The 11,056-nt window shown below is 68.7% G+C and overlaps 4 protein-coding genes across 4 annotated transcripts; 3 read left to right on the top strand and 1 right to left on the bottom strand.

The window, feature by feature from the left end:
- Positions 1 to 920: 920 nt before the first annotated feature.
- AURANDRAFT_71592 (expressed protein) lies at positions 921 to 3,461 on the top strand (the record flags this gene model as incomplete). Its single annotated transcript, XM_009038428.1, has 4 exons — positions 921 to 1,573; positions 1,794 to 1,945; positions 2,146 to 2,871; positions 3,091 to 3,461. Coding segments are annotated over 4 exons (1,815 nt in total), but the record flags the coding sequence as incomplete, so codon positions are not given.
- Positions 3,462 to 3,566: 105 nt separating this feature from the next.
- Positions 3,567 to 4,289, top strand: AURANDRAFT_25657 (hypothetical protein; the record flags this gene model as incomplete). Its single annotated transcript, XM_009038429.1, has 2 exons — positions 3,567 to 4,148; positions 4,212 to 4,289. The coding sequence occupies 2 exons, from the start codon at positions 3,567 to 3,569 to the stop codon at positions 4,287 to 4,289; spliced, it is 660 nt and encodes a 219-aa protein (XP_009036677.1).
- A 1,998-nt stretch (positions 4,290 to 6,287) lies between these two features.
- AURANDRAFT_7562 (hypothetical protein) lies at positions 6,288 to 6,617 on the bottom strand (the record flags this gene model as incomplete). The annotated part of the gene is made up of 1 exon (XM_009038213.1): positions 6,288 to 6,617. A coding segment is annotated over one exon (330 nt), but the record flags the coding sequence as incomplete, so codon positions are not given.
- A 2,636-nt stretch (positions 6,618 to 9,253) lies between these two features.
- On the top strand, positions 9,254 to 10,589 carry AURANDRAFT_60076 (hypothetical protein; the record flags this gene model as incomplete). Its single annotated transcript, XM_009038430.1, has 1 exon — positions 9,254 to 10,589. The coding sequence occupies one exon, from the start codon at positions 9,266 to 9,268 to the stop codon at positions 10,403 to 10,405; it is 1,140 nt and encodes a 379-aa protein (XP_009036678.1).
- Positions 10,590 to 11,056: the final 467 nt, after the last annotated feature.

The raw sequence follows: 11,056 nt of genomic DNA, 5'->3' as shown, positions 1-11,056 counted from the left end.
CCTGCTGCTCGCGGGGCTCCTGCGCTTCGGCGCCGGCGAGAAGGAGCTCAGCGACGAGGACTGGGAAAAAATCAACGAGGAGGAGAACGAGGAGCGCGTGCTCAAGTTGAACATCATCGTGCTCACCGTGACCATCCTCGTCGTGCGTCGCCCCCGCGTCCCGCCCGGCACGTCCCACGGCCCCGAAAAATCCCCTTGTTATAGGCCATCTCGCTCGCGTTCGAGTTCGGCCACGAGCACCTCCTCGAGCACACGTCGGAGACGATGCGGCCCATCGTCGAGTCGCTCTTCAGCGAGCTGACGCTGCTCGGGTTCATCGGGTTGACCCTGTTCCTCGTCTTCAAGATGGCCTGGCTCAAGGAGCTGAGCGAGAAGCTCTACGGCGAGGAGAACGAGATCACGGAGTTAGGGGAAGCCGTGCACATGGTCCTCTTCCTCATCATGGTCATCTTCCTGGCCCAGGCCGTGCTCATGGCCCAGATGGGCGAGCGCATCCTGTCCACCTGGAAGACCTGGGAGCAGCGCAAGATCGAGTCGTTCTCGCCCAAGGCCATCGTCGACGCGAAATCTTTATCGCACGCGTCGTTCTTCGAGCTCATCTTCATCGCGGGGCTGCCGGAGCACACGCGCATCCTGCTCCACGCGCTCTGCCGGGATCGCTTCATCATGGCCCACCGGCTGAACCCCGCGGATTTCGAGTTCGCGTCGTACCTCGGCATCGCGCTGGGCAGGGCAGCAAAAGAGAGCGAAATTCCCAACTTTGGAGGCTCATATCTCAGCTGTTTTCCACTCGTTTTGGCTGATTTTTGGACGAGCGATCATCTCTCGGAACGGTCTCGAAGCGTGGATGCTTTTTCCGGAACGCGCGCGCGCGGAACACTCACGTTGAAGCGACGTTGAATCACCCTTTTGCTGCCCAGGCGCTGGGAAAGACGCTCGCGGAGATCGTCGAGGTGCCCGTGAAGACGTGGCTCCAGCTCGAGGTCGTGCTCCTCGTCTTCTGGCAGATGGACAACGTCATGGACCGGTCCATGCGCTTCGTCTTCTGGGTGTTTATTGGCTATTCTTTGCTCTTCGTGACCTTTGCCGTCCACGCGAAGATCCGGCAGATTCTCCTCGAGCACACGGCGCCGCTGCTCACGCGCGCGGAAGCGCGCGGCGGCGGCGCGGGCCTGCTCAAGGCGACGAAGCTCCTGCCGCCGCGCCGGGCGCTGAGCCGGTCGAGCCCTTTGAAGAAGAAGCGCGAGTCCATCCGCGCGGAGAGTCTGACGATCATGAAGTCGTCGACGCGCAACAAGCTCTTCGGCGACCGCGTGCTCGAGGAGGAGTCCGACGAGGAGAAGGGGGGCGAGGGCGGCGCGCCGCCGGCGCCGGACGCGCACGTCGTCGACGTGGAGGTGCGCCGCGGGGGCTACCAGAGCGTCGCGCGCGGCGTCGAGGATTATCGGCCCCGACACAAGCCCGAGTGGCTCGAGCGGCTGCTGCTCTTCTACGACGACCGCGTCAAGCCCTTGGTCGACGCGATCCTGGGCTTCGCCAAGGGCGGCGAGAACATCGCCGTGCGCCACCGGAAGCGCGCGTCCGTGTCGATCCCGCCGGGCGTCGACCGGCGCCGAAATCTTCGATCCGACTTCAATGTGCGCGTATCCCACCGTTTCGACGCACGCGCTTCGATCGTGCTTCGAAAATCCGACGAGAGCCATCGATTCGTCCGAAAATGAGCCGAATCGGCTTCGATGTGACCGAGCTCGAGAATTTTGAAGTCGCGTTGAAGATTTTTGTTTGCCATACAGGCGTCGACCCGCGCTACCAGTGCAAGTTCTGGTACGGCGAGACGCACAAGGCCCACTTCACGCTCGACATCCTGCGCACGATCCCGCTGGGCATGGCCATCTACATCGCCGTGCTCCTCTTGGTCTACCTGCCCCAGCTCTTCGAGGACCAGGTCTTCAACAGGGCAGCACAAGAGAGCGAAATTCCCAACTTCAAAGGCTCCTATCTCGGCCGGTTTCCACTCGTTTCGGCTGATTTTTGGACGAGCGATCATCTCTCGGAACGGTCTCGAAGCGCGGATGCTTTTTCCGGGACGCGCGCGCGCGGAACACTCACATTGAAGCGACGTTGAATCACCCTTGTCCTGCCCAGGTCTTCAAGCCCTTCCCGTTCCTGTTCCGTTTGGCGTGGGTCTTCGTGGCCCTGGGCCCGCCCATGGTCTGCCAGTACAAGCTCCCCCGCATCGTCCAGGACTTTGCGGTCGTGGCCAACGTGGAATCGCTCCAGAACCTGCGGAACGTCGAGCAGGTCATCCGCCGCCAGAAGACGGAGGCGGCGTTCGAAGCGTTGAAGGTGGTCTCCTTCCTGCGGAAGCCCGACGTCGTCGCGCGGGTCCTGGAGGGCGACGGCGCGGCGACGATGACGCGCCACGAGCACGCCATGGCCCAGAGCCGGACCAACGAGGACGAGCACGCGCGCCGCGAGCGCATCGAGATCGCGCGCGCCGAGGACGACCGCCAGGAGCGGTCGTGGCGCGCGATCTTCAACGTCTTCGACAACGACCACGAGGGGTCCATCGACCACGACGAGATGAAGGCGCTCCTGTCGAAGTTCTCCGACGACTCCTCGCCGGCCGGGTCGGAGCAGATCGACAAGATCATCAAGCTCCTGGACGACGACGGCTCGGGCGAGATCTCGTTCGACGAGTTCTTCGTCTTCGGGCGCGCGCTCGAGCGCCACGTGGCCACGAGCGTGGACCCGGCGGAGCTCATCCAGGACATGTTCGACATCATCGACGAGGACCGCGGCGGGTTGATCACGGTCCAGGAGCTCCACCAGACGATCTCGGAGATCGGCCAGGAGCTGTCCGTCGACGACGTTTCTCCCGGCGTCCCTCTCTCTTTCGTCGTTCGAACGCGTGCGATGACGATACCCTTCCTTTGTGCCGGGCGCCCTCGGGCGCACCGGGCTGAACCCGACTCGCACTCGGCCCATGCTGACATGTGAAGCGCCATCCATTTCCGTAGCACGCGACCCCCTTTCCCCGACCCCTCCCCGAATTCCGCCCCCGGGGGTTTACAAAACCGTCGTCCCTAGGTCTACAACCTCATCAAGGACATCGACGACGACGGCAACGGCGCGTTGGACATCCACGAGTTCCACCTCCTGCTCAACCGCGTCGGCTGCCAGTTCGCGCCGCCCGCGGAGGCGCACCACGGCGGCCACGGCCACGGCGACCACGGCCACGGCGACCACGGCCACGGCGACCACGGCCACGGCGACCACGGCCACGGCGACCACGGCGGCGGCCACGGCGGCGGCGGCCACGACCACGGCCACCACTAGCTCGGCCCGGGGCGGGGCGCGCGCACCGCGGGGCCGCCGCCCGGCGGAACTACGCCGCCGGGCGCGCGCGGCGCGACGACGACGACGCGCGGCCCGCGCCCTCCCCTAACGACCTCTCTTTGACGAGCGCGGCTCGCTGCAACGCGGGTTCAAGTAGGCCCTCAACCCTTAGCAGAGCTCCGCGAGGCGATGCGCCAAGCCTAAGCTCTCCGGCGCACCATCACAAAATGTTCGTGCTCGCGGAGATGCAGGACACGGTGCGCGTGGCGCCCGGGGCCTTTGGGAAGCCGACGACGGACATCGTCAAGGCCGAGGTCGACGCCAAGTACGCCGCGCGCGTCGTGAACGACGTGGGCCTCTGCGTCTGCTGCCGCGACGTGCTCGACGTCGGCGACGGCCTCGTGTACCCCCTCGACGGCGGGGCGACCTACAAGGCGACGTTCAGCCTCTTGGTTTTTCGGCCCTTCGTCGGCGAGATCGCTACCGCGACGATCGTCGCGTCCGGCCCGGAAGGCGTCCGCGCGTCGCTCGGCTTCTTCGAGGACGTCAACATCCCGTCCAAGTTCCTCCCGACGCCCGCCTACTACGACAAGGATTCGAACATCTGGACCTGGCGGCCCGACCTCGGCGACGACGAGGACGGCGGCGGCGGCGACGACGCCTGCTTCCACCTCGACGTGGGCCTCGAGCTGCGCTTCCGCGTCGCCGCGATCAACTTCACCAGGGTCTCCAAGCACAAGCGGGGGCTCCAGGCGACGACGTCGACCATCGAGGTGCCCGGCGCGTCCGCGGCGGCGGCCCCCGGCAACGTGCGCCAGCGGTCGAGTTCCGTGGACCTCGACGCGTCCGCGCCGCTGCCCTCCGCCATGGAGATCACGGGCTCCATCAACGAGGACGGCCTCGGGCCCACGACCTGGTGGCCCGACGACGAGCCCATGGACGAGACCTAAGAAGGCGCTAGTGTTACATGCTCGCCCGCCGGTGCCGGGCCGCGCTCGGCTCCTCGTCCTCGTCGCCGCCCTCGGCGAGGCGCTCGAGCAGGTCCAGGGACCCGTCCTGCTCCGCGAGGGCGGGCTGCGCGTCGAGGTCGAGCTTGTCCGCGAGGCGCTCGAGGATCGTCGAGTGGCGCGCGAGCGTGTCGCCGATGGCCGCGACGGCCCTTTCGAGCGCGTCGACGCGCGGCGCGGCGGCCGCGGCGCCCTGGGAGTTGGCGCGGCCGAAGGGCGAGCTCGCCGGCGCCGGCGACCGCGCGGAGTTCGGCGGCGTGCCCCGGCTCCCGAAGGGCGACCCGGGCGTCGACGGCTCGTCCGCGTCCGTCAACAGCGTCCGCCGCATCGTCGACTTCATGACGCCCCGCTTCGCCCAGAGCTGGGCCTTGAGCTTCGTCTGGTTCGACAACGCGCCGAACTCGTCGCGCCGCTTCCGCAGCTCCGCGAGCTCCTCGGGGTCGATGCCCTGGACGTCGTCGTCGCAGCCGTCGCCGTCGAGGTCGTTCTCCGAGGCCTCGTCGAGGTCCGCGGGCGCCACGAGGATCTGGTTCGTCGCGTGGGCCCGGCCGTCGTCGAGGCAGTCGCAGCAGGGGAAGAACCGCTCGCGGCACGTCGGGTCGCGGTCGCGGCGCGCCGCGGCGTCGCCCGCGCCCTTGGCTTTCGCCTTGATCCGCTGGCGGCTCGACAGCGTGGCGATCATGGCCTCGAAGTTCTCCATGGCGACCTTCTTGAAGATGTCCTCGAGGATGGGGAACTCGCCGCAGAGCCGCCGGAAGTTCTTCGACGTCAGACAGAGCAGCTCCGCGGCGCGGTGGTTGCCCATGACCGTGTAGGGGTGCTTCGCGGAGTTGCCCTTGAAGAGCGTGTACTCCGCGAAGATGTCGCCGTCGGCGAAGGTGAGGATGTTCAGCATGCGGTCGATGTCGAGCGAGTCCGCCAGCTGCGACGCCGCGCGGACGTACGCGTCGAGGCGCCCCCGGGACACTATAAAACAGTCGTTGCCCACGTCGCCCTCGACGACGACGTGCTCGCCGGGGACGACCTGCGTGTGGCTCACCTTGAGGCAGATCGCCGTCTTGATGTGGTTGCTCAGCCCCTCCAGGAACGAGATCTTCTCGAGCACGGGCCGGTTGATGGCCATGACGATGCGGCACCGGATGGACATGGGCAGCTCCTCCAGGATCAGCTGCTCGTTGAAGATCGACGAGTGCTTCCAGGAATAGGAATAGTGGCGCCGGATCAGCACCTTGAGCTCGTACGGGAGATTCCGGTGCCGCATGTACGAGTTGATGCTGTCGATCTTCTTCCGGATCAACCGCGCGGACGTGTCCTCGCGCGTGCAGATCTCGACGACCTGGCCCATGACGTAGCCCAGCACGCAGGAGCCCGTGAACTGGATGCCGCACGTGTAGGCCATCTCGACGTTCGACACGGGGTAGATGTCGCCGTACCCCACCGTCGTCAGCGTCGTCATCGCCTGGGCAGCAAAAGAGTGATTCAACGTCGCTTCAACTTGAATGTTCCGCGCGCGCGCGTTCCGAAAAAGGCGCCCACGCTTCGAGGCCGTTCCGAAAGATGATCGCTCGTCCAAAAATCAGCCGAAACGAGTGGAAAACGGCCGAGAAGGGAGCCTTTGAAGTTGGGAATTTCGCTCTCTTTTGCTGCCCTGGTCATCGCCCAGTACATGGCCACGCACCAGAGGCGGATTCGAGGCGGCAGGCGCCGGTCCACGTCCGTCAAAGCGTCGACGATGCCGCAGCGCAGCGCCGTCACGTCCTGGATCTTCGTGGCGGACCCGAGCCCGTCGAGGAGCGTCGACGCGTTCGCGTCGTGGAGGTACCAGGCCAGGTCCCCGCAGGTCGCCTCGTCGATGGTGAAGTCCTCGCCGTTGGCGAAGTACTGCGCGACCCACGTGTTCGCCCGCCAGCCGTCGTCGCGGCCGTAGGCGAGCGCGACGAAGACGCAGGCCGCGTAGTGCGCGATGAGGAACACGAGCCCCGTGAGGTTCGACAGCCGCGTCACGATCGTCGACAGGTCGTAGCCGTCCTGCTCCTCCCACTTGTCCTTGGAGCGCACCTTGGCGAGGAGGCGCACCAACTTTAAAAACCGCGCGATCTTGACGACGCGCAACACTCTAATGGACTTCAGGATCTTGCTCATGTTGCCGGCACTGTGCCCGGAGATCACGGCGATGTGGGAGAAGGGCACGCTCGAGGCGACGTCCGCCAAGAACCAGGACGCGAGGTAGCGCCGTATGATGGTCTTTCGATCCGTGATGAGCGCCTGGGCAGGAAAAGAGTGCGAAATGTCCAACTTTGGAGGCTCATATCTCGGTCGATTTCCACTCGTTTCGGCTAATTTTTGGACGAGCGATCATCTCTCGGAGCGCTCTCGAAGCGTGGATGCTTTTTCCGGAACGCGCGCGCGCGGAACACCCACGTTGAAGCGAACTTGAATCACTCTTTTCCTGCCCTGATGAGCGCCTCCGTGTGCGCGTCGGCGGGCAGCAGCGCGACGTTGAAGGTCACCAGAATGTCCACCGACAGCAGCACGTCGAGGTGCAGCCCTAAAATCTCCAGCGGGTGGGTCCAGGGGAACGAGGCCCCGAAGTAGGGAATGCACAGCTGGTACGGCATGAGCACGAGCGCGACGAGCACGGTCACGACCATGCCGCCCTGCCACGTCAGCTGCCAGCTGCTCAGCGGGTTCCAGACGGGGTACTCGACGTCCATGCGCCGCAGCCAGCGCTCCACGGGCGTCTCGGGGATCTTCTCGTACAGGTCCCGCAGCGACATGCCCCGGCGCAGCGACGCCTCGCGCTTCATGTCGAGGCGCGAGACCACCGACTCGCTGGGCTTGAAGGCCTGCTGCAGGGCCGCCATCTTCTTGTCCTGCTCCTTCGCCTCCTCGTAGCTGTGGTCGGGCTTGGCGCCGAGGGAGAATTTCACCATGGCTGGTCGGGGCCGCGCCCGCCGCCGAGCCGGCGGGGCTGCCTCCGAGCGGCGAGGGCGGTCTCCGCGCCGCGGGCGGCGGCCGCGTCCGCGGCCGGCGGCGCGGACCCCGGCGCCGCGGAGCGAGACGGCAAGGAAGAGCGCCCGCGGCGGGCCGCCTCGGCCTGTTCCGCCAGAGAGCACGGCCCAGCGCTCCCTCAATGAATGCAGAAAGGTTGCACTTTACGTATCGCACGTTGCAGTGGTGATTCTGCGATTATGGACTAATAAGCACCCGCTCAAAAGATGCACGACCCGGAGAAGCTCGACCAGCTGTCGCCGAGCGGCTGCGTGCTGCCGCGGCCCGCGGCCGTCGTGCTCGTCAAGACGCGGCGCTTCAGCGCGCTGGAGCGGCGCTCCGTCGGCGCCGCGGTGACCTGGGACGCGCTGGCGCCCGGCGTCGTCATCTGCCAGCTCGCCAAAGGCCACCGCTTCTCCAACGACGACCAGCTCACGGCGTGCCGCGCCGTCGAGGCGCACCCGGGCGCGACGCGGCTCCTGGACCTGGGCGCGGGCGTCGGCAGCGTGGGACTGACCGCGCTCTCCCGCTGCGGCGCCGCCGCGACGCTCTGCTGCGTCGAGGCCCAGCGCATCTCCCACGAGCTCTGCCGGCGCACGGTGGCGCGCAACGGGCTCGAACACCGCGTCGCCTGCGTCCACGCGGACCTCCGGGACTTCGACGGCGGCCGCGGCTACGACCTCGTCACGGGCAGCCCTCCCTACTTCGACCCGCGCGACGGCGTGCCGAGCGCCCACGACCAGAAGGCCTATTGTCGTCTGGAGTACCGCGGCGGGCTCGACGAGTACTGCGCGGCCGCGGCGCGGAGCCTCGCGCGGGGCGGGACGTTCGCGTGGGTCATGGCGGCGGCCGACGGCCGCAACGACGCCTGCCCGGCGCGCCACGGCCTGGTCGTGATCGACCGCGTCGACGTCGTCTTCAAGGCGGGCCGGCCGCCCCACATCTGCGTCGTCGTCGCGTGCCGCCGCGACGACGCGCGCGCGCGGCGCGCGGCGAGTCGGTCGACGCTCACGCTCCGCGACGCCGCGGGCCGCCGCACGCTCGACTACCGCGTCTGGCAGGAGCGCATGCACCTCCCGCCATCCACGCCGCCGGGCGCCGTGCGCGCCGCGCTCGAGCGCCTCGCCGCGGCGGCGTGCGAGTCCGAGCGCCGCGCGGCCGTCGACGCGGCGACGGCCCTGGGCATGCGGCCGACGCCGGGGTCCCCGGAACTGCGGACGGCGCTGGCGGCGCTGGGGGCGGGGTCGTAATGGTCGTGGGGTGGGTCTGTTATGCGGCACAGCGGATTTTTTGCGTCGGACACGTCCGCAGCCCCTCGACCCCCGGCGAGGATGGTCGCCGGGGGTCGAGGACATCTCCGGGGCTCGTCCGCGATACTCGCTCTTTGCGCCTCAGTCGCAAGGTGGGCGACGCCCGCCCTCTCCTACCCACGCCGCGCGACGTTGACGGTGTACGGCGCGGCGACGATGTGACACGACGACGACGGCGGCTGCGGAACGCGTGTGCCGAAAATCGGGACGTGAACCGCGCGGAGAGTGCTCTCCGCCGCGGTCTCGCCCGACGACGGCCTGCGCGGTCGGCAGCTCGCGGACGGGACCGCTGCGCGGCGCTCTACGGCCCCTTCTCGTGGCCGCGGACGTCGTGCGGTGGACCGCTGCGCCGTCGCTGCGGGCCGGCGGGCTCCGCGCCGAGCGGAGCGCCCGGTCTCGGCCTCGGCCCGGCCGTCGCCGTCGCTCTGTCACTGTCGCCGTCGCCCCCGCCGTCGCGGCGCCGCCCCCTCCCCGCCGCCCGCCCCCGCCTCGGCCCGGCCGTCGCCGTCGCTCTGTCACTGTCGCCGTCGCCCCCGCCGTCGCGCCGCCGCCCCCTCCCCGCCGCCCGCCCCCGCCGCGCGCGACGCTCACCGCGAACCGCCTCGTAGGTCAGACACCATGGCCGAGACGCGCCCCGTCGTTTCCGTCTACTCGCCCGAGGGCGCCGTCGCGTCGACGACGCCGCTCCCCGCGGTGTTCAACGCGCCGATCCGCCCGGACCTCGTGCGCTTCGTGCACACGAACATCGCGAAGAACGCGCGCCAGGCCTACGCCGTCAACATGAAGGCGGGCCACCAGACGAGCGCCGAGTCGTGGGGCACGGGCCGCGCCGTGTCGCGCATCCCGCGCGTCCAGGGCGGCGGCACGCAGCGCTCCGGCCAGGGCGCCTTCGGCAACATGTGCCGCGGCGGCCGCATGTTCGCGCCGACGAAGACCTGGCGCAAGTGGCACCGCAAGGTGAACCTCAACGAGCGCCGCTACGCCATCTGCTCCGCCATCGCCGCGTCCGCGTGCCCGCCGCTCGTCATGGCGCGGGGCCACGTCGTCGACGCCGTGCCCGAGATGCCGCTCGTCGTCGACGGCTCCGTCGAGGGCTCCGTCGCCAAGACCAAGGCCGCCGTCGCGCTCCTCAAGGCGCTCGGCGCCGAGGCCGACGCCGACAAGTGCGCCGCGTCGAAGAAGCTCCGCGCGGGCAAGGGCAAGATGCGCAACCGCCGCTACGTCGGCCGCAAGGGCCCCCTCGTCATCTACGAGGACAAGGACGCCGAGCTCCCGCGCGCCGTGCGCAACCTCCCCGGCGTCGACCTCTGCCACATCGACCGCCTCAACCTCCTGCTCCTCGCGCCCGGCGGCCACGTCGGCCGCTTCTGCGTCTGGACGTCCGGCGCCTTCGCGAAGCTCGACGCGCTCTACGGCGGCGTCGGCGTCAAGTCCGAGCTCAAGAAGGACTACAGCCTCCCCCGCCCCTGCATGCTCAACGCGGACCTCGCGCGCCTCATCAACAGCGACGAGATCCAGTCCGTCGTCCGCCCGGCCGAGAAGGACACGCAGCGGCCCAAGGCGCCCAAGCGCAACCCCCTCAAGTGCCTCGACGCCATGCTCGCCCTCAACCCCTACCACGAGGTCCACCGCGCGTCCGAGATGCGCGCGGCGAAGGCGCAGAAGAAGGCCAAGCAGGCCAAGGTCGACAAGAACCGCAAGGCGGCCTCCAAGGCCTTCTACGAGAAGGCCTGCGTCGAGGGCGAGGTCACCATCTAGGGCGGGGCGCGCCCGCCTCGTCCGGCGCGCGCCCGCGCCGCCGTCGGAACAAGGCCCGACGGCGGCGCGGACCGCGCCGGACACCACCGGACGGCGGCGGCCGCCACTCCGCTCGCGGCGGGCTCGTTCTTGAGCCCGACGCACCACCAACCCCCTCCCCCACTATATAACTGGCCGTCACCCGAATGCAACAACGACGAAGACGTTTGGCGCTGCGCGGTTTGGCGCTGAGCGCCGAGCTTGGCGATTCGTTGCCTCAACGAGCACTGATGGCCGCCGCGATCGACCGCGACGCGGTGGCCTCGAGCGCCGCGACGGTCGAGTCGACGGCGCCGATGGACGCGGACCCGGCCGCGCGGCCGGCGCTGGGCAGCTGGGAGCGCTACTACGACACCGTCGCCGTCGCCGGCGGCACGCAGTTCGTGTCCTGCGCGCCGTCGCACGTCTGCGTCGTGCGCCTCGCGCCGGCCCACCCGGCCTTTTGCGACGGCGTCGTGCCGCTGCGCCTGCGCTTCGCCGTGGCCGCGAGCGGCCTGAGCGGCAAGAAGAAGCGCGGGGCCGTCGAGGTGATGCCGGACGACGTCGTCGCACACGTCGAGTGCGAATCAGGCGAAACCTTTCCCGTCGTCGCGGGCATCCGGGGCCGGGTGC

This window comes from Aureococcus anophagefferens (genome assembly GCF_000186865.1).
Source record: "Aureococcus anophagefferens unplaced genomic scaffold AURANscaffold_8, whole genome shotgun sequence".
Taxonomy (NCBI): Eukaryota; class Pelagophyceae; order Pelagomonadales; family Pelagomonadaceae; genus Aureococcus; species Aureococcus anophagefferens.
Note: the sequence above shows the minus strand (reverse complement) of the source record. Positions and strands in the feature narration are given on the sequence as shown.